The sequence below is a fragment of the Oreochromis niloticus genome, linkage group LG18, assembly GCF_001858045.2.
Source record: "Oreochromis niloticus isolate F11D_XX linkage group LG18, O_niloticus_UMD_NMBU, whole genome shotgun sequence".
Classification (NCBI taxonomy): Eukaryota; Metazoa; Chordata; class Actinopteri; order Cichliformes; family Cichlidae; genus Oreochromis; species Oreochromis niloticus.
Window position 1 is genome coordinate 12,634,056 of NC_031982.2, and position 20,207 is coordinate 12,654,262.

A 20,207-nucleotide genomic window follows, 5' to 3' on the forward strand; every position below is an offset into this window, starting at 1 on the left:
CTCCTGGCTTTCTGCTGATCTTTTAAAGTTTTTCTTTCACATTTGCTGCTTTTTCACTCATTTTCAGGCCAGTCTTTTTACCTGAACTGAGCAGTGTTTTTCATTTGTTTCTAAGCCAATCAACACTGACCTATGAATCATTTGAGGGAAAAAAAAAGCATATACCTCAAGGGAGGAGCCACTGTTGTGTCTATACATAACAGAAACCTTAGCTAAGAGCCAATTTTAAAGTATCTGTAAGCACTTTGTTACTAGCAGCTTGTTGTAAAGCCGCAGGCTTGGTTTGGAACTGCATTTCTTCCAAATATATGACACTCTGTTTATGGGATTTGTACTTGTGTTTTTCACACAGGACGAGTACCAGTTCTGCTACCAGGCTGCTCTCGAGTACCTGGGTAGCTTTGACCACTATGCAACGTAAGAGAACAGACAACCATCCATCCATCTTTCTGCTTTGAGGTCCACAAACAAAACCAACCGAGTGAGACAACAGAAAGACGGCGTGAAATAAACGTGAACACTGAACCTTTTCCGGGAGCGAGATTCAAATTCTGCACCAACGAGGACAAAAAGCAACAAAAACAGCAACAAGAAAATCTCTGTCTAACAGCGTCTCAGCAGGAGTTTCCCTGAGGAGCTGCTGGGTGTGGAGACTATCCATGTGTAATCCATATACTTACCTCAGTGTTCCAGTGTGAAGGACGTATAATACATGTGTGTTGTGGTCAGCTATCTCCAATATGAACCAGTGAAATACAAATGGCTTCTGAACAGGAATTATGATACTCTATGTGTATAAAACAAACAAACAAAAAAAAGATTTAAAAAAAAACTAAACAAAAAAAACACAAGAGCCTGGATATTTGCTGCACCCTAAATGGGCTTTTTATCCTCAACTTTGTATCTATTGGTTTGATGTACTAAAGGGGTTACAAAGTGCAAAGGTGAACGTTTCTATGTGTCTGTGAGTCTATTTCTAAGGTGTCTACTGCTACCATCAGTAGTCCTGCCTGTAGTTTGAAGCATATGACTAGGTTGTGGCTCAGCAGAAGCCTTCAGTATGGACTCACCACCCCGAGGACTGTTGGAGAAGCATGTGGATGATCATTTACCTGATGCACAGTGCCAAGAGAAACCATGCAGCGTGAACATAAACTGTGGCCTAAAAGGAGAGGTGACTCCTTCTTTCATCCAGCATAACATAATCAGACTAGAGACCGCTCTTTAAAAAAAACACACACACAACACGATCACAAGGATCAGTTGGCAGCCCCAAACAGCTGACCTCGGAACAGCGATTAAAACCTACCGCTTCCTTAACTGGGCTGACGTTTTGTAGTCCGGTGCTTTCTTCACTCAACAAAGCTTGCTCGCTGTTTGCTGTAGTCCTTGTTCATCTTCCAGCTCAGCTCCTCTTGATGTCAGTCCTATCGGTTCAGTTCAGCAGTGGCTTACTGAAGAGAGGCTAAATGAAAGAAAGAACTGAGCTCCAGTCAGTGTCTTTCTCTCTCTCGAGTTTAGAGAGCCATCTTTCTGTAGATTTTTCTGTTTTCACTGTATGTCTTTGCCTTACGTTGACTTCATTTTTTTCTTGCGTCCTTCACATGCTGCTTCATGCTCGCGCAATCCGTGTTAAAGCTTTTATTGCCGTGCATTGTCTTCACTCGAGGATGAAAATTTTTGTTTGTTTGGTTTTGTCCTGATCATCTTCCTCCACTGAAGCTCTCCTACTTGAATTTTGCCGCTTTTGCAGTTAAACCCTTGTGTTAATTGCTTTTGCTCGCTAAGGCTACCGTCAGTGAAAGATTACGGGAAAAATTCAAAACACATTCAAAGCTAGTAGTGAACCGCTCACTATCAACAGTCCTCTGCCTCTATCCCATCCCCCTGTTAACCCTATTAAAAGTTTCTCTGTTCCTTAAACCCTTGTTGTACAGAACATGCTCAGCTTTACCGACTGATAGATCCGTCCCCCCCGCCCCTTCCAATTAAGTATGACTGCACTCAACTCCTCGATATGGTTGTTTATCTTTTCCTGAATTTGAAATGTAGTCATGATTGGTCCCACGTGGTGATTAAACAGCACAGCGATGTTCCAATATAGCAGGCATCTCGACCGAAATCACCAATTTTGTACATACAGTCTATCATTGGAGTCCTATACAGTACAGTTGCATAACGTCTGAGCACAAAATATAACGTGGGATTGGATGTGATGTAGTACTTATTGTCGCAAAAAAAGAAAAAAAAAAGAAAAAAGCCTTATTGTTATTGTTCACTTTGTCATATTTATTTCGTATGATTTTTTTAAAGGATATTTATTATGACTATTTTGTTCTTTTTTAAGTTTGTTTTTATTTATTTGGGATTTCTAGCACTTCTAACCAATAAGACGATGTTTATTTGTTTCTTTGGCGAGCCATTGTTAAAGTATGATATTGTCACTTTTTTTAATTTTATCTTTAACCGTCCATTTTGGTGCTTTTTTTTCTCCTTTTTTAAAAAAAAAATTGCTTTATTGTTACAACGTATGCCCTCTGTGTAGGGTCCTATTTGATACTGATTACTGATGTCCAACTAGTCAGCTAGAGATGTACGTACAATAGAGGCAGGACTAGCTTCAGTTTACAGAGATGCCCTTTCGATGCTCTCCCTCGTTCAACCTCCATAGCTGGAGGTATGTTTCACCCCACGGTGATAGGTGTAAGGGCATCAGAGAAATTAGATATATAGAGCAGACTACAGGGCAGATCGGTGAAGACCTCCTGGCAAGCTGTTGGTGTTTAGTTTGCTTGAAAGCACATGGTAGCAAGTGTATTTTTGACAGAGAATGGATATGAATTGCCTAGCTACACACTTTACACACCCTGAAAAGTTATTGTTTGAACCTGAAATTATTCTCATATGAACTCTATGTGTGGTCCATAAGTCTTGACAATGTTTGACATATATGAAATATGTTATTCCTTCGATTTCTAATGATTATTGTGTCAAGAGAAATATAAAAGGCACACGCGAAACATAATATGAAATGTGTTGAGGGAAAAGCTCTGGTGATGCCATACCCCTCACTTATGTACCTGTTCTTTCCTTTCGAACCATAGATGTAGATATTGTATCTCGACTTTGTATTAAAAGCAGGATGATTGGATATACAGCACAATGAGCTGCTTGATTCTTGTGGGGGTGGGGGGGGTAGCTCTTTGGTGTGATTCACTCTTCGATCACTAGATGGGGCCAAAGTAGCTGCACCTACTCTTTAGTAGTGCACTCAAAAACACGGAGAATCTGTTTGGATTCGATTTTGCCTCCTTTTTTCACTCAAAATGTACAAAATTCTTTTGCTTCAGGTCTTAAAAAATCTTGAAAAATTGCAGGTGAGTTCTTGGTCTTGGAGGTACTTTTTGTGCTAATCAAGCAAAAAGCCCTGCCTGAATGTAAAAAGTGCAGATGGTTGACTGAAAATGTTGCCCTATCCAAACTGAGAGAAAGAGACGACTCATTGGTCACTTCATTAGTTCCACCTTGCTTGTGGTTGTTTAAACGATGATGAGTTGGTACAAAGGGCTCAAGCCTTCCTATCAGCTCAAAACAACGTACTGATTCTTCTCTGACTTCTGACATCAACAAGGGATTTTGGCTCAGAGAGCTGGAGCTCACTTACTCGGTACTCTCGGTGTTTTTGTGGGAAAATCCCAGCAGATCAACAGTTTTTCTGCATTGGTGCCAGACGGGCTGGTCCAGCACTTTAAAATCTGCTCACTTCCCCATTCTGTTGCTCAGATTGAACTTCATGATCCCGTATGCACACCTAAATGCATCAAATTGCTGCCATGTGATTGGCTGATTAGACGTTTGTGTTAAAGAGCAGCTAAACCCAATAAAGTGGCCGGTGAACGTGTATGCACTTTCTAGTCTTACAACCACTCAGAGGGTTTTCAGCAAAGCAAAGAATATGCATGCATTCAGATACGTATTCATATAGCTCTTTATCTTACCTATAATAATGAATGCATGAGGCACAATTTGACGTTGACCAATATTCTTAATTTTAGTCTACCTACCTCGTCCCTGAGCCTCGGCCACCTCTGCATCTTCAGTATCAAGGTTTATTGATGAGTGTTTTTTTACAAGGATTAACTCTAAATATTAACAATTAATGTTTTTTTTTTAACTTTGACTTTTGACTATTTAAGCTCAGTGACAAGTTTGAAATGTTATAATCACAAGTTCACATATCCATAAGGCTTTGACTGTATACAGTTCTAATACATTATATCTAATATATCATCTCTATAGCTCAGTAGTGATGATGTTCATTATAGAAATCTATAAGTGTTGTCACATCACAGGTTTCTTACTTGATAAAATTAAGCAGGCAAGTAAGTTTTATTCCTATAGCACATTTAAAACCAAAGTGCTTTATACTAACATAACAAAGAATATTCAGGTTCCTGAAAAATGTATGCCACACACATTCACAATGTTTACATGGAATAACTTAACAACAACCAATCCTCCAGTCACCATTCCAGAAATCAGCAGTTTCTAAAAGTTTGACAGAAATGTTTGTTTTTTTGAGTTTCAGTGTAATGACTGCAAAGGTGCGAGCTTTTGAGATAAGCCTCGACCTCAGGATGATCAGGAGTGTTTGAGAATCAGATCTTAATGATTTTAAACAATACATAGATGCCACAAATCTGTCACGTGCAGTAACAAGACAAACAGTTAAATAGTTAAAAATAGAGATTTTGATGTGTCTGCTGGGAATTTAAACCAGCCTAATAATGAACAGAATTGCATTTCAGGTATTTTAAATGGAATTTTATTCAGTTAAAATTAAACTTTTAACATAAAAAATATATTTAAGATACCTCCAGTTCTTCTAAATAGTCAAAAATACAATTTTTCACATTAAAAAAACCCTCTTCCATCCCTCACCCCATCCATTTAAATCCACCCGTCAAAAATATGGATTGAACAAACCAGAATTTATGGCAGTTAGTGACAGGAACCAGGACTGGACAGACTACTTTCCTTTCATCAGGAATGTTGCTCCTCGCATTAGTGATAGGGTCGGTTTTCAAAGCACATGCCATGCACAAAGAGATTATCAACTGCTGTTCACTAATGCTCACGAACTTGCCTGACCTAGGCAGAGCTCTACAAGTGTCTGACGTCTAGACTAAAGGCAAAATCTGCCTGCCATCCTCATTGTTCCTGACTGTTATCGGTCTGATATGAACAGCTGCTACATCTTACACTGTTTCTTATCAGACGGGGCTGAATGTAAGTTAACTTACTGTTTCCTTAAAATCTCCCTAAAAGCCAACCCCTCACTGCTGTTAAATGTTGCACAAAGGAACAGAAAGGGAAAGTCAAGAAATGCATTGTTCTGTCTGTGAAAGGCATGTTCACGTGCGCTTGCATGACTCCAAGCTGGTGCACGTCCTTAATGAGATGTGTTAAAACAGGTCAGGTAATGTTACAAAATCAACATTATTTGCCTGTACACGGTTTTGTGCCCCAGTTCGTTCCACACCTACAGACGAGTCACAGCAGTCAGTGTGAAGCACCCCGTGACGGTGTCGGCGTTAGGGCTGAAAGATTCCTATTATGTGGATTATTTAAACACATATGGCTTGATGCATGCTCAGTCATCCAGATAAGTAAATCTGGATGATTGGATGAGTGACGAAACGTTTCTCCCACAAAACGTTACGTCCAGATGAACAGAATCAACTTTTGGAGTTAAACACATATGCTTGAATTTAATTTCACTCTGATTGACGTTAATTGTACATGGCCTTTCTCTGTCGGCACATTTTAAAAACCTATAAAACCCATTTAAAAAAACCACTCAGTTAAATTAAAACTTATCTGAAGTGTTTACACAATTTCTTTGCTTACCTTTCTTTTTATAGCAGTTACCACTAAGGAAAATCTGATCATTAAAAAAACAAACTGGCTGCTCAGTGGAGAAGGAAGGAAAAGAAAACTAAACAACGATCCTTAACCTGAGTTGATTTTATACTTCATCACAGAAACAGTCTGCTACCGCAAGAACTTCTTAACTGCTTCCATAATACGCAGTATTACTCTGCATGTACATGCAGTACATAAGTGTGTGAAATAAATACTAAAGTGTGTTGCATAGTAATAGAAAAAGCAACTGTATAAACTTTCTTTTCATTTTTGAACTCATATACAAAAACAATGAGATTTCCTATGATCCTCTGTCAGAGCAGACACTTTTGTTTCAGTTCTCAGAGGTTGTGGCTCTGTTTCATTACAGCGTCTCAGTAAGAAAACATTCCTTTATTATTTACACCTGTGCTTTTCCCCTCTCGCATATCAAAATATGCCGCGATGCAGAAGAGCACAGTTGTTTTGACAATCTAATATTTCATTAATTTGCAAGGCGGTCTGCAGATGGCACAGGGGTGCAGAGGTTAGTGCCATTTCCCAACAGCAGCTGAAGCCTCCTGCTTGGCTCCTCTCTGTGTGAGTTCTCTTTGTGTCTGCACCACTTTTGTCCCATATTCCAGAGACATGCTGCTTTAATTTGGTATTTTAAATTGGCTTTAGGTGTGTGTGGTATTAGCCATGTGAGATGGACTTAAAAATACTAAAAAATGGTCAAACTGATTCAACTTGTTCACTCAAGTCAAAGTGAAGAAGTAGTGAAAGTATACAAGAAAAAGTTGATCTTTGTTTATTCGCCAAGCCATCTGAACCTCATGTCATATTAATATTAATGTAGACTTAGATCCAATTCTAATGAATGTACCCAGCTTGAACATCTGTTGCGTAGAACACAAGCAGAGAAACTTAAAAAAGGAACTATTTTTGCTGTTGCCTGCATTGTAGATGAGTGACCTTCCCTCCAAACCTATAATAGAAAAATGAATAGACCCAGAGGTTAAAGTGGGGTTTGGCAGGCGGAGAAAAACAGTCAGAAAAAGCTACAGTAATTTCCAACATGAGCACAAGTAGATTTTTTTTAATGCTATTTTATTATTGACAGTATAAAGTATACAGTATAAATGAGTAATATAAGTATACAGTATAAAGCATACAGGTGCAATTCAATGAGTCAATCTAAATGTAACCTAACTCTGACCATGAACACCACAGACACTCTGCACAAGTCTAACACAATGCATAACTGTAAACTTTGCCACAATACCTTCGCCTGTGCTAAACTGCCTGGAATTTTCATGCAGTCTTTAAAAATTAATAAGTTGTTATACTTCAATTTGTTTTGCAGGACGTTTCACCGTATAAACAACATAACTTAAGCAACAAATCTTGTGTAGCTTCGATATCTGTTAAAAAAAAAACTGAAATTACACATAAGCTTTAAATTTTCTGGTTTATCAAATCTAAATGAGTAGTGCTTACGTTTAAAAATAATCTGGTATCTTCCTCTTTTGTCTTTCTGATATCTTTCTCCATCTCAGAGTGATTTTGTCTCACATTCTTTTCTCCGTCTGGGAACTACAGGAGCAGTACCTTTACTTTTAACTTCACCTTTGCACACAAACAGGTCGCGTGTTTGCCCAGATTTGCTGAGCTATTAAAAAAATTACCTGCCACCTTGCTTCTTTTATATATATATATAATTTATTCGTATTTATTTATTTATTTATTTATTCATTGTGGAAGTAACGAACCCAGCATTTTTGATAAAATGTAGGGAGTAAAAGTACAAATTTACTATAAAAATAAAACTCAAATAAATGATAATTTCCTGAAAATTCAACTTAAATACAATATGTCTGCCTCTGGCCCCAGGACAGCTGGGATAGACTCCCCCTGCACCCTAACTTATATATGCTATTAAGAAAACGAATGGAGACGTGTAATGTCACCTGTTACAGTTGTAGAGAGGAATTTTATTTACAACTGCATAAACTGACTTTTCACAAAAACATATTTGTCATCCTATTAGATAATGTGCAGTGAAATCAACTGTGCCATTGGAAGAACAGTGTGCAGTAACTAATGAACTAAACACAACAATAGAAATTAAACACAAAGCAAATTAATCATGTACAACAGGAAAAAGGCACTAGCTTCAGCTTTTGCAGTCTTTAAATCACCTTCAGCAACAGCATTCATAAATCACCCACAGTCCTGTGCTGTAAATTACTAATTAAAGTGTTCAGCTTTTTCTTTTAGACTCTTAAGGAGAAGTTAGCAAGCATCAGCAATTCTACTTTTTCATTACTTTGAGACCAAATGATTTGGTAACACTTTATAATCACGTCTTCCATTTAACTACCTGGTGTAACTCCCTGGTAATTATACGTACCTATATATTTAAAAGGTGGGTACACTGGAACAAGGGGGTAACGAGTCAGGTTTTTACAAGAAACAAGGAAATAATTATAGAGTAAGTAAATTTAAGTTGTGCATAACTAATTTTAAGTAGTGTCTAAATTGGGTATTTTACAGGAAAGGAGACACTAATTATACAAAGTAATATAGTAATTTTAAGTCTGTGAAGGTTCTCAGTCATCCAGGTCATCGTAGTCAAAGGAGCTTGCAAAGAAAAGCGTCTGGACTTCTTTAAGTTGCTTGAAGACGTTTCACCTCTCATCCGAGAAGCTTCTTCAGTTCTAAGGTCAAATGGCCGAGAGTCCCAGATTTAAACCCAGTGGGAGTATCCCCCCAAAGAGGGACAAAAGGACCCCCCGATGATCCTCTAATCACCCGAGCCAAGGTGTGTAGTAGTGTGTGATAGTAATTTTAAGTACTGTGTAATTTTGTGGAAAATCAAACAGTATTTCTTCATGTTACACTGTAATACAGTTTGCTTTTTGGGCCTTTTTGGATCATATTATGGATTTTCCTTAACTTTGCCTAAGTTGCAGGTATGTTATAGGAAAGGAGACATGACTTTTTGAAGATTATGATTGAACCATGTTTGAGAAAGAAAAACAAAAAAGTAAGACCAATAACATTTGGTCTTACACGAATCTTGGACAAGTTTCGAGTCTCTGAGACCTTGGCTTTAAGGTTAAAGGTCAGGTTTTCAGAAAATCTTCTGAGTGCAATAACTGGAGAACGTGGCGGTGTAAGATTTTCAAATTGATACCATAGGCCAGTGGTTCCCAAACTTTTTTTGCTGGGCCCCCCTTGTTTAACAAGAAAAATGTTCGCGCCCCCCGACCCCCGGGCGTGCACGCGCGCACGCACATGCACAAACACATCCTTCAACCACACACACCCATATTTTGCTCCATTGCGGTTTATTTCACACCTCAAACATTTATTAAACAATTAAGCAAATACAAATAATCTGCAATAAATTACAGGTAGTAAGAAAATAAAAAACCAACTCTTTTACGCTCCGTCCGCACCTACACGGGTATTTTTGAACGCGCAGCTGTTTAGGGCACATGTAAACGGCGTATCGAATCACCGAGAACGGAGATTTTTTAAAACTCCTTTTTTTATGCGTTTACATGTGGACAAGGAATACAGAGTTTGTCACGCAATGTCAAAGGTATGTGCCTTTTTCACGTCACACTGTGCGCCACGTTATTGTTTACATGAGATGAATGGCAGAATGGCAGATAGAGACAAAATACTGTTACTGTTAATCTGACTATCTGCAGGTTTTACACGCTTACATATACAGGCCATTACTGTCCCTGCATTTAGAAAGGCAGAGGCATCACGGTGTAATTATTTTACATGTAGTTGTTTTTTTTCCTGTGTAATAATGTTCAACATTGCTGTCAATACATTTTTCAAAAAAACCCTCTACAAAATGGGTTCAAAAACATAAACAACTGTGGGATACTGTTTGTCCGTGATTTGAACAGCCCAGCGCTGCTCCCGATGCAGGGAAAACTAATTCTGCAGGGAGACCTACCTCAGCACTTGTGCAGGTGAAACCAAAGGGAAGATATGCTTCACCATATTTTCTAGTCTTTGGCTTAGAATGAAGTTGGTTTGGAAACATATTCAGCAATGCTTCATCTCCTGCTTTGCGTTTGTGTGGGCGCCCCGTGCTAGCATTGTCCAAGCGTTGTTTTTGTTTTTGTTTTTTTTCCCTTTTCATGCCGCGCCCCCCCTGCAATGGCTCTGCGCCCCCCCTAGGGGGCGGGCCCCACACTTTGGGAACCACTGCCATAGGCGTATCTACTAAAATCTCAAACAAGTTTGAATCTCAGTGTCCTAAAGTTCAGAAGTCCATTTTTTGGGAAAATCCTGTAAATGCAATAACACAAAAAGTAAGCATCGTAGGATTTCAAAAGTGGAAGCACTGGCGGTTGCCAGTATCTTTTTTAAGTTACTGTCAGTACAGTGATGCAATATTTACATAAAAAACATGTCATGTCACGCTATCCTCTGCTGTGTGTCAGTCATTCTTTCTATGTGATATTAATCTATGCAGGCTGAAGGGTTTGCATGGCAGACGACAATGTTACTGTCGTATCCCAATCTCATGACGGTTGTCTCTGCATACCTTCTCATTGTGTGTGCTGGTGTGTGTGGGTCTGGTAGGTGTGTCTCTAAGTCAAAGGGTGAACGTAGACATGCCGCCCATAGAAAGATCTTCCTATGAGGAGCAAACTGCATCAGTGTAGATTTTCCTCCTTCCTTCACTGATTGGTTTTGTTATGCAAGGCTCCACCTCTCACAGCTAATTGGTTAACATTAAAAGGCAGCCATCAGGAGGCTGTCTTTGTCCTTTTTTTTCTCACCTGTGTTCACCTGGCCCTTGGTGATTTAGAGTCATTTCCAGGAAATACAAGAGAAGCAAAGCCCTGCACAGAGCTGGTAAACCTGGATTACAGACATAAAGTTATACACTTACATTATGTATTCGAGTGTATGACTTTGTGTGTGCGCGAGCCGGAATTGTTTATGTTCCATCATGACTCTGAAAAACAGGAAATTCTCACTGGACAGCTCTGTGTGAGTATTTACCTTTCTCTTTTTTATGTGTCACATTTCCTCCTCTGTGCCTAATGTACATGTTTTATTTATTGACAGTGATATTGACTTTTTAAGCATACAGTGTAAAAACAAAAAGCCGCTCTAAATACCAGCTGTAGAGTACAGTTTTTCATCGTGCTCGGGCTTTGTGGCGGCTGCTTTTGCAAAAGTGAAACCATCCTCCGGAGAGCCAAGTCAGTTGCCCGGAGACAGCGGGCTAACCACCGGTCTGAGAGGCAGACAGAAAGTCGGCACAGCTGGTGCTCAAAAGCCTGCTCAAGGACTTGGAAGACAGTGTACGAACAGCATATTATTTTCTTGTACCTTGTTAATGTTCAAGAGTGCTTTGATGGTGAACACATCTTTCTTGTACCTGTTGATGAGCTCCATTCATCTCGGTGAGAAGTCATTCTGCGACTGACGCAAACAAAATAGCTGAAGATTGTAACATTTTCCACATCGGCATGCAGGAGCTGGCATCCATCCACCAGGGAGAAATGCATTAATTTCTATTTTGCTGTGATTTCATTACCTTTTTGGTGTTCTATATTGATTTCATCTTTATGTGTGTGTGTGTCTGTGGGTGATATAAAAGCTGGATCATCAGTCTGACATTTGTATCCCGGTGTCTTGGGACAGTACCGTGGAAGGAGGTGAAATTTTTGGCACGAGAAGAAGCAGTGTTAGATCTAGTAAAAAGAAAAATAAACAGAGCACGAGTCTGGACGCAGTACAACTGGAGGGCCAACTAAATCAGAGCCTTGACTCCAACATGGCCCTGAGGTAGACTCTTTCTTTATCACTACACAGGGTTGGGGGGCATTTACTAAGTATTGGATGGTTTAAAATGTTAAAGCTGCACAGACTGTGACAAATCTCCCTGAAAACATCCTTATCTCATTTGTGTTACTCTTGTGCCTTTGTGTCATCAGAGAGCAGACCATAGCAGAGGAGAATCTTCAGCGATCAGATGATCAGGTAAGCCTGCTTCACTTCACCCTGCTCCTTCTTGTTCCCTTTTATTCACAGCACAGGAACTGAACCAGCCATGAATCGTGTTTTCACAGTGGCAATGCATTATGTTTCAACATGAAAGCAATGTGACAACGTGAATCCAAGAAACCTACCTCAATATGAAGCTCTACTTGGATTTAAGGGGCTTTGTGGTTACCTTTAGGTTGTTATTTATCTTCTTGCTTCCTAGCTGGGTTTCAAGCTAGTTTCTCGTAGCATTTTCGGACATCCCAGGTGGGAAAGCTTTACAATGTAACATCAGATACACACAGTTATCAACTACATGAATGAGGAAGTAGACAATTTAGAGCCACGAGTGATCTAAACTGGAGTTCAAAGCAGGCTGATTATTTGACATTTACCAGGTATCCAGAGACTAAGCAAATTCTAACTGCTGGAGGGTTTAAATAAGTAAAAGTTTGATGACAAGCTTGGCAGCTCAAAAGTTAGTATACTGATGCTGAGTGCAGGTCTCAAGTCAGTTAACAAACCTGATTCTTCTTCTTCTTTGTATCTGAAACAAGTCTGAATGGAAAACCTTTGTTTCTTTATTCCCTGCAGTACTTCAAGCACAATAAAAGCTTCCACAAGCTGTTTCCAGAGATTCCTGTGTGGGACAGCCTGGCACACGGTGAGCTGAGGTCCAGAGGTTGTAACTCATTTGTGAATATTGATTATGGAAATGGCATCGCAGAGTGTCCTTATTCCACTTGTGTCCCCGATGTCTTTGCTGCCAGATGAAGTGCCGCTTAATGCTTTGTTTTCCAAGCGGTCTGGGGTGACTGCACGGCCGAAACACTTCAGTAAATGTTTCAGCAGCTATGGCTCTGCTGTTGTGCGGGTGTCAACTTAGAAACAATGACCTAATGCCTTCACACTGTGTGTATCTGTTGCAGCTTTCATGTGTTCCCTGCAGAAGGAAGTGCTGTATCACGGAAAACTCTTTGTTTCTCAGAACCATGTGTGTTTCTACTCATCTGTGCTGCTCAAAGACACCAAGGTAACCCAAACTTACGCCACACACTGAAATGTGATGACATGAGCTGTAGTACTTGGACTTTCCCAGCTGCAAAATTAAAATCAAGGGAGATCATTTGGATTTTCTAGATAAAGATATAGAGGATCAATCAGCATTACTAGTCTGAATCCTGGTATTTCACTTGGATTTTTAGCATTTATCATACAGAGACCTGAAAACAGAATGAAACAGCAACTTGCTCTGTGGTTTGTTTCTGTTTGTTTCACTTTGTGAATGTTTGGCATGTCATTCTACTGTAATGAGCTCTGTAAGTTTTTAAAGAAAACCACACTTATTACCATTCATTCACTGCAGGTGGTGATTCCTGTTTCCAGCATAAAGGATGTGAAGAAACATGGCTCAGCCCTGTCTATCCTTTCTATACAAACTGCTGAAGAGAAGGTCAGCACACACATTTAAAAATACATTAAATCTTTTTCTTTCTTTTTTTTTTTAAAGCACAGAGCGTAAACTCGGTTAAAGCGGTTGAATCTTTGCATTACAGATGTAAAGTGTAGTTCTGCGGTTAAGTATTTAGATCAAAAGCTAACAGAAACTTAAGTTGCTCTCTAATAAGCTGGCTGCTATGGTGCTCAGTATCACGGCGAACCCTCTCAGGGTTTCTGGCCTCAATGACGAAGTTTACATCTAAAGGGAATTATAGTTGTGAAACCAGAAATCTTTCTTTATTGTTGGACTTCTTACCTCCATCCACCCGTTTTCTTCCGCTTATCCTTATCAGGGTTGCGGGGGGTGCAGGAGCTAATCCCAGCTACCACAGGGCGAGAGGCGGGTGCACCTTGAGCAGGTCGCCAGTTTATCCCAGGGCCTCAAAAAAACTGAAAACCTCATTTTTAACTGGATACTTTTCAGTTCAGCTGAGTTGATTCATGTAAGCATGGATGATCAGGAGCTTCATGTTACCTCCACCATAGAGGTCATGGTTGTGTTAGCATTTTGCATGCGTGCATGTCATTCTGTCTGTAAACACGATAGCTCCAAAAATTCTGAATTAAATCTGATCAAACTGTAGAGTGAGGTCATGTTAACAGTCATTTAAAATTTGGCTTACATCCACCAAGGACATAATTTTATTATGACTTTCTTACGTACATTAGAATAACAGGTTATAACCGTTTAAATACAAAACTTTTTTCACTTTATATTTGTTAATTAATGGGTAAATACTAAACAATAAAACAAATATTACACATGTAGTATTTCCAAATTTAAAAAAAAAATGAAAATAAGTTGCAACAGGTCAATTAACAAAAGTCTGCACTTTTTTTTTCTGCACTACAAATTTCTTAAAGTATGAAAAAGAACAAAGAAAACAAGATGAATGTACAGAAAATACTATATTATTCCCTTAAAAGTAAATGCTGCTCAGTGAGTGAGCTGCCTTGGTGGACATTTGTTTTCTCAGACTGCTTGTTGTGTAGTTTTTACCTTTTATTATGATTATTATGTGTTGTTTAATATGTGTTTTACTTTGTCGACTGTGTACACGCAATTTTCGTTTAGAAAGCGGCAGCAGAATGTAGCATCGACTATAAATAATCTGGTAGCATTCATTTATTTACAAATGAACAGATCTCCAAAAATAAGTGTTCATTCTTGACTTGACACAAATGTACCACTTGGTTTAGCAGCTGGTAAAAAGAAATGATGGACACTGTGTTAACTGTGATCGGGTCTCCTGCATTGAGCCTGACAGCTTGTCGAGCTGACATTGCAGATTAACTTTCTGGGCAAACACGGAGTTTCTGAAGTTCCAGATTGAAGCCTTTCCTCTGCTTGTTTGTTTTTTCTCTCTCAGTACTCGTTTGTGTCTTTGAGGAACCGTGAGAAGTGTTACAAACTCCTCCAAAGTGTGTGCTCACATGTGCAGGTACTGCTGCTGCTCCCCGGACACACAGGCATCATTTCTCAGACTAACACGAGCTGTTGTTTTTTTTCTGAACTTGTTTTTCATTTGTTTCGAACAGGCGGAGGCTGTAAACAGCAGCCCTCATCTGTCCGTTGCGGAAAACGAAGCTGATCACAATCCGGTAGGTTTGACGCTCAGCAGCTGCAGGAATCTTGTAGCGACTATCTCACCGTACTGCGTAGTGATAAATTATCTTATGGCATCTCTGTCTTTGTCAGCAATTCTCCAGTTTTTCCAGTTTGGACGACCGTGTAGATTTTCTGAGCAGTGACTCTCTTGATACCAGCTTTCTTCAGACGTCCAGTGAAGGTAGAGGAAAGACACTAAAGAGCAGGGATGGGTGATCATCACTGCTTAATGATTTTGACTTTAGCTGTTAAAGTCCACTTTTCTATTTGAAATAATTACATTAAGGGGTTTAATTGCTGAGCTTACTTGTCTTAATGTCTTTTCAGGCCCCAGCACAACCAACTCCACTCGTCAAAACAGCATAATAGATGAAGAAGACAGCGGTGTGTATTCAAATACAAACACACACATGTTGCCATACAGGGTCGCGTGATTATAGAACAAGTATTAATTTTTTTAATTATTTTTTTGGTCTCTGTCAGCTGGACTGTGGATTTGGAGGTTCATTACACGACTGCCAGAAATTAAGACTCTCAGTGTTGTCTTCCACATCTACATGGTGCTGTGAGTATAGTTTTCAGATTCATAGGTAAATACTGCTTGAAATCTGTAGTGAGCAGTTTCTTTGTAGAAGGAAGAAAAAGTGATGTAGTGATGATGTTAGAGTCATCTGAACAGTAACGATGTGGAAGGAGATTAGAAATTTAAACACGGCGCCTTCACACAGCTTCTGTGTTGTAGACCAACTATGTGGTTTCTAATTAGCTTTTATTTTTATTTAGTTTTGACTTCTTTGTTTTTATTTCAGTTTAGTTTCCAGCGCAGATTTTCACCTTTCAGTTATTTTTTTTAATTCTTTTTAAATGTTTACCTTTAGTATAGTTTTTATCCATTTCAGTCTCAGTTTTAGTCTCTTTATCTTGTATGAGTGACGTGTCAGAGGCGAGATTTAGGAAAATCAATGCAGGTGTTACAATAAAGACACAGAGCTTTTTAAAAGCAATTCCCTCACAGTCTTACCTCAATAAACGCATCAATCAAAGTTTTTACCAAACTAACAAATAATAAAACTCAGGGTATTTTCTCTATATTTCATTAACTATAATAATGAAAGGAACGGAAACAGGTGGGAGGACAGCTGAAACTAATCAAGAAAACAAAACAAAGGAAGTAAAATGTGAAACATGACACAAAGAAATAAGATAAGCGAAATACAACAGGAAACAAGAGACACAACTGTTCGGGGAGATCAGATTAAAGTGAAACAAAAAGACAAACATACAGACAAGACTGAAGGAACAGGATGGGAACACAAAAAAGGAACTAATTAGTCTGAGGTCATCTAGGTCAACTAGGAACTAAAGGGAAAAGATTTCTTGATCATTAATATGAAAATTGTCATGACCACTGATCAGAAACCACTTGCCAAGGTCTTTGATCAGGGGTTCAGGTTGGGAAACCCGCAGTCAGCGGAGACTGAAGGCGTCACTTGGAAAATGCTACGTCCACATGAACAGAATTCTGGGGGATAAAAGCAGGAAACTGTAAATAATCAAACATGAATCACTTATCAAAATCAAAAGAAATCACATAAGATGCACATAAAAGCGCAAAACCCAGGGTCCATGACAACATGATTCTAGTCACAGCTGTGAATTTCACTGAAACTGATTGTGCATCTTAAAACACTGAAGGAAAAAAGGACCACGATCTTTTGCTTTATGTAGAATTTTTCAGCAGACCAAAATTTTTCAGGTATAAAACTGCAAAAGCACTCACACATCTACTGGATCTTGGCATGCTGATTTACTGGAATGGCTGAAAACTCTCCAGGAAAGACAAATATCTAAACTTTGGTTGTGGAAATGTTATCAAGGCTGCACACAGATCCAAGTCGCTGATATCCTGCTGTTAGTCCTGTACAACATGTACTCATCTTAGACTCTCAGGCTGTAGCTCTTCCTGCACAACACACATTCAAGACTTTACTGTGGGTGTTTGTAGGCTGGTGTTGCTCCTGTTGGTGTCCGGATACATCGGGCTAAGGATTTTAGCGCTGCAGGAGCAGCTGAACTCTTTGGGAGCTTTGACTGACTGGTCTTCACATCACAGAGAGTGAGTAGACACATGCACACACACGCAAAGGGGAAGCCACAAAAAGAAATCTGTTGAGGAACGGGGAAAAAAAAAGTGAGATGTCTCAAACCGGTTTTGGAGACTTTTACTGGGAGATCAGATCAGACACGAGCAGAGCAGTTTTACTGGTTCTTAACAATAACACAAGGAAAAGAATAGACTTCCAAGGAGACTCACACCCACTCGGGATTACGCATTTTAAACTGTAGGCAGTGAAATGATGCTTTGCAACAGGCTGGAAAATACGCCTGAATCTCAGTGTAGTTAAATCATTTTAGTAATGGGAATGGATGTAATAAGTTACATGGGCAAAATACTCAAACTGTATTGATGCTGTTTTACCTGTTTTAAGATTTTAGATTTTTTTTTTTGCTCTGATGTTGTGAGGCTGTGTTTAGATGTAGATTTGTGCATGGAAAACATGTCATTACGCCGTACGAGGCATAATTAGATGCTGAGCTACCTCGCATTTTATGTTCAAATTATCTCCACTTTAACCGGCTTGCATCTATAATTAGAGTCAACCTGAAGCAGTTAAAGACTTTGTTTTTACATTTTCAGTATTTTTTATTATACACCATTTCAAACACATGGGAGTTTCATTTGCATTTTCATATAGTAAGATTGCCACTTTACTTTATTAAAAGATTAGTACATGTCTCATGCTTGCTCCTTGTTTTATTTTAACCAGGTACCAGGAAACATAGCTGTTGGCTGCGATCTTTGACTGCTATGATCCTTTTTGTACATACTGTGCCACTGTTCTGCTGTTGTTTGTCCAAAGAAATGTTCAGTATTGCACACAAACTAAACTCCCCTCAGTAGACATGGAGCTCCTGTGGTAGCACGATGTTCTACAGAGGGCGGAGGTCAGCGCAAAGATGCTGTTGGTGTGTCTGAATCGAGGCCACATGTGGTGAACTACGTGGATGACTGATGGAGGACAATATTTTCTGTTAGGACCACATTAATTCTCTGCTGACTGATCAGAAAGTGAGGGGAGGCTCTCCTGCATGGAGCCATATGGAGGCAGTCTGCTGAAGCCATGTTTATTTGCTGGCTGATAAAGGGCTGAGCTCAGCTAGCAGTAGTTGGCTGTCCTTTTTCGTTTTTTCTTTCTTTTTTTTTTTTCCTGGAATCAACACAATCTGCAACACTGACAACAAACTGAAGATGAAGAAGAGTATAAATGAAGCAATTTGTTACGTGATTTAAATTGATGTTAAAGAATTAATTTAGGGCCTCATACTGCGCTCATGAACTGCTGGAATCCGTAGGCATGCTTTAGAAGAAGGCTGGTAATGACAACAATTAGCCAGCAGAGGGCAGTCGCTTCCATTAAACGCAGACGTAAGATGGCGAGATTTGTTTCAGTTGCACTCACTGCACTTTCACACCGACTTGAGGCTCTGATATTTAAACACAGTCAGTGAGTGGCTCATTAGTCCCATCATTAAATTTTGCTGAACTTATTTCATGCAGGACTCGTGCACATTTTAGCCAGTGTTTTCCTTGACTGCTCCATGACTCATGCCCAACACTTCATAAATTGTATGTAATAGACAGTACTGTGCAAAAGTCTCCAACCACCTTTTGTTTCTTTCTATTTTAGTAGGAAAATGAAAAGTTTATGCAATTTATTTAAATTTGCAAATATAAATGGAAAGGCAACGACAGAATTCTAACAAGGGTTAGAATTCAATAAAATCGATATTTGTTATGATCACCTTTATTCTTCAACACAGCCTGAACTCTCTTAGGCAGCTTTCTTGTAATTAATTTAAGTAGTCTTCAGGAATAGTTCTCCAGGCTTCTTGAAGGACATTCAAAGCTCTTCTCTGGATATTGGCTGCCTTTTGTTTTGTTCTCTGTCAAGATGTTCCTGCAGTGCTTTAATAATGTTGAGGCCAATCAATGACTGATAGTGTTTCATTGTTTGTTTTTCTGTACAGGTTTGCTTTTCCTGCAATGGTAGTGTGTTTGGGATCATTGTCGGGCTGAAAAATGATGCTGTAGCAATCAGAAACTTTCTAAAATGCATTTTTCTACATGTGTAATTTGCCATAACTCAACCTTTTCTCCATTTCCCTTCATTAAGAACAGCCTGACAGCCATCCTTCCACTGAGACCATTTCTGATCAGGTCCTGTGTCAGCCCTCTGCTGTTTATTAAGGACAGAGTTTCATAAACTGTTCATTCATAGTTTTTTTAGGCCTGACACTTGTCAGTTTCCTACAAATCTTTAAAAGCACACTGCACACCATCCAGAGATATGCTGAGATTTTTGGCTAATAGTTCTTTGAGAATCACCTTGTTGGTGCAAAAAAAAAAACAAACCCAAAAAACAATTTTATGCTTACTGTGTTATTGTTGGCATTTTCTTAGAGATAAGGAAATGGGAACAAATTGAAAATGGTCAGGGACAAGGGTCGGACTGAAAGCGTCCAAAGACTTTGAGAAAGCCTGGAGAATTATTTCTCAAGAAAAGGTTAAAAGAGAGTCTGGCTGCTTGGAAGCAAAATATAAAGAACTGAGGGACGGCTCGAGACTCTTGCACAGTGCCTTATATGTGTCAAACTATATTTAGCTACATAAGTTTTAGATAAATTGTAAATGCAATTTACAATTACATGCTATTTTAATTTAAAGCTCTACATGTCTTTCAAATCTTTATGTCAAAACTGTAATTTTTCAAACGCTGCCTCTCAGGTCTTGTACTCCAACCCTATTAATTTATTGACTTTGGAAAAAAGCAGTGACTGTCTAAAATCAATCCTACCAATTGTATCTTTTTGTAAATAAGTGATTTTATTTTGTTGTCCATAAAAAGGTCAAGATTCAGTCCCATGAATTAATTTCATTACATCATATTCTCAGTTCAAAAAAAGCAACATAAAATTACAAATCATAATACAAAGAATAGAATAGGTAAGTACAGTAACCATATAAACAGTCCACTAATATTATCTAGCCCCACCCACCCGCCACAGCCCCACCCACCCGCCACTGCCCCACTCTAGCACA

The 20,207-nt window shown here is 39.0% G+C and overlaps 2 protein-coding genes across 18 annotated transcripts in view; both read left to right on the forward strand.

Moving 5' to 3' along the window:
• Nucleotides 1-3,157, forward strand: part of ptprsb (protein tyrosine phosphatase receptor type Sb) — a 68,436-nt gene extending 65,279 nt beyond the window's left edge. For all 13 annotated transcript variants that reach the window (XM_019348201.2, XM_025900101.1, XM_025900099.1 and 10 more), the window contains one exon: nt 353-3,157. In XM_019348201.2, the coding sequence (XP_019203746.1) occupies nt 353-421 (69 nt within the window). In that variant the 3' untranslated portion in view covers nt 422-3,157. The remainder of the gene's footprint in view (nt 1-352) is intronic.
• A 7,554-nt stretch (nt 3,158-10,711) lies between these two features.
• Nucleotides 10,712-20,024, forward strand: LOC102077765 (GRAM domain-containing protein 2B-like). Of its 5 annotated transcripts, none has more exons than XM_019348143.2 (14): nt 10,712-10,935; nt 11,014-11,252; nt 11,552-11,739; nt 11,889-11,934; nt 12,532-12,601; nt 12,867-12,970; nt 13,304-13,390; nt 14,808-14,879; nt 14,977-15,039; nt 15,137-15,227; nt 15,374-15,430; nt 15,530-15,611; nt 17,052-17,162; nt 17,875-20,024. In XM_019348143.2, exons 3-14 carry the CDS (start codon nt 11,729-11,731, stop codon nt 17,888-17,890), a joined length of 810 nt encoding a protein of 269 aa, XP_019203688.1. In that variant the 5' UTR covers nt 10,712-10,935; nt 11,014-11,252; nt 11,552-11,728; the 3' UTR covers nt 17,891-20,024. The 5 variants fall into 5 exon arrangements, with proteins under 5 accessions (XP_019203688.1, XP_025755863.1, XP_005476197.1 ...); XM_025900078.1 differs by having other exon boundaries at nt 11,070-11,252; nt 11,596-11,739; XM_005476140.4 differs by lacking the exon at nt 11,014-11,252.
• Nucleotides 20,025-20,207: the final 183 nt, after the last annotated feature.